Consider the following 1,146-nt stretch of genomic DNA (forward strand, 5'->3'; position numbering starts at 1 on the left):
GAGCGGAGCGGAGGCGTTGTCGGGGAAGGAAGGAGAGAGAGCTCCGGTGTTGTCAGCCTCGGTACCGGGACCTGTGCAGATCCCCACGATTTCCGTGATCATGTTGAGGATGGCGTCGGTGCTGCAGTGCGCCACCGGTAGCGCCTCCGTGAAGAAGCTGCCGGTGTAGGCGAGGGAGGGTGACAGCGTGTCAGAGGAACCGTCACTCAGGTCGGAGAAGAAGTCCGAGTCTGAAGCCTCGGTTCCCGGTGAGAACGCGCAGCCTGGCGGAGAGAGAAGGGAGGAGACACCGTTATTACCGTCTCACGGCACGGTGCACTGATGCATGGATTGATAACTCTGTTTAAAACAATCTGCACAGTGATGCGTTGAAGTTGTGCAGGCAGCACTTAATGCATTAGACAGTCTGCAGCAGTTACATAAGCATGAGCCGTGAGAACAGGATAACTGTACATACCTTGCCGGTCCAGTAATCCCAAACCCACTTCGGAATCGGTACTGTCGCTGGGGCTGGGGCTCGAGCCCACACTGTCCACCCAGGCACAGCACGCGTCCTCGAACTGCGACATAAAGCTGCTCTCTTCGCTCAGAAGCATAGTGGGAACAGGATGCGTTACAGCTCGTGGAAATTGAATTATAAAGGTAAACCAGCAATTTCACGAAAATCAATATCAGTTATGAAATTGAACGGTTATAATTCGATTTTATTAATCTTGTTAATACACGATTAATTTATCCAAAACGATAAATTCCAGGGATTCCCTTCAAGTGTATCAGAGCAGATTGTAGATGTTAGTCCGTTATGCCAAGTCGATGTGAATGATGATAACTGGGGCTCGCGATTCTCCTTTTTATACTCTACGGTCGCTAGGTAGAAGCCCTTGCCTGCTATTGGTCGATGCAGGCTCGAGGATTCCCCCGCTACGCGCTCCAGTGCCCAAACATGGTCAGAGGATGTGACGGGGTATCCCCTCGCCTTAAAAGGACACACAGGAATGTGACGTGAAGAAGGGATTCTCTAGAATCTCCCTTCTATGCGACACTCGCTTTCTGGCGCGAGATCAGAGGAGCTGGAGGGATGATGAGCGAGGCGTATTACACAACTAACCCACTTTATAATGCAGCAGCAGCACACCTACAGCCGCG

At 51.7% G+C, this 1,146-nt stretch overlaps 1 protein-coding gene across 1 annotated transcript in view; it reads right to left on the reverse strand.

Annotated features, from left to right (window-relative positions):
• The window catches only part of LOC134009799 (early growth response protein 4-like), a 2,833-nt gene extending 1,687 nt beyond the window's left edge, over window positions 1–1,146 (reverse strand). Inside the window, exons 1-2 of the mRNA XM_062449503.1 lie at window positions 458–1,146; window positions 1–263 (exon numbers count right to left, since the gene is read on the reverse strand). The exon at window positions 1–263 is cut by the window's left edge and continues 1,687 nt beyond it. Of these exons, the coding sequence (XP_062305487.1) occupies window positions 1–263; window positions 458–596 (402 nt within the window). The 5' untranslated portion in view covers window positions 597–1,146. The remainder of the gene's footprint in view (window positions 264–457) is intronic.

Source organism: Osmerus eperlanus, chromosome 23, assembly GCF_963692335.1.
Source record: "Osmerus eperlanus chromosome 23, fOsmEpe2.1, whole genome shotgun sequence".
Taxonomy (NCBI): Eukaryota; Metazoa; Chordata; class Actinopteri; order Osmeriformes; family Osmeridae; genus Osmerus; species Osmerus eperlanus.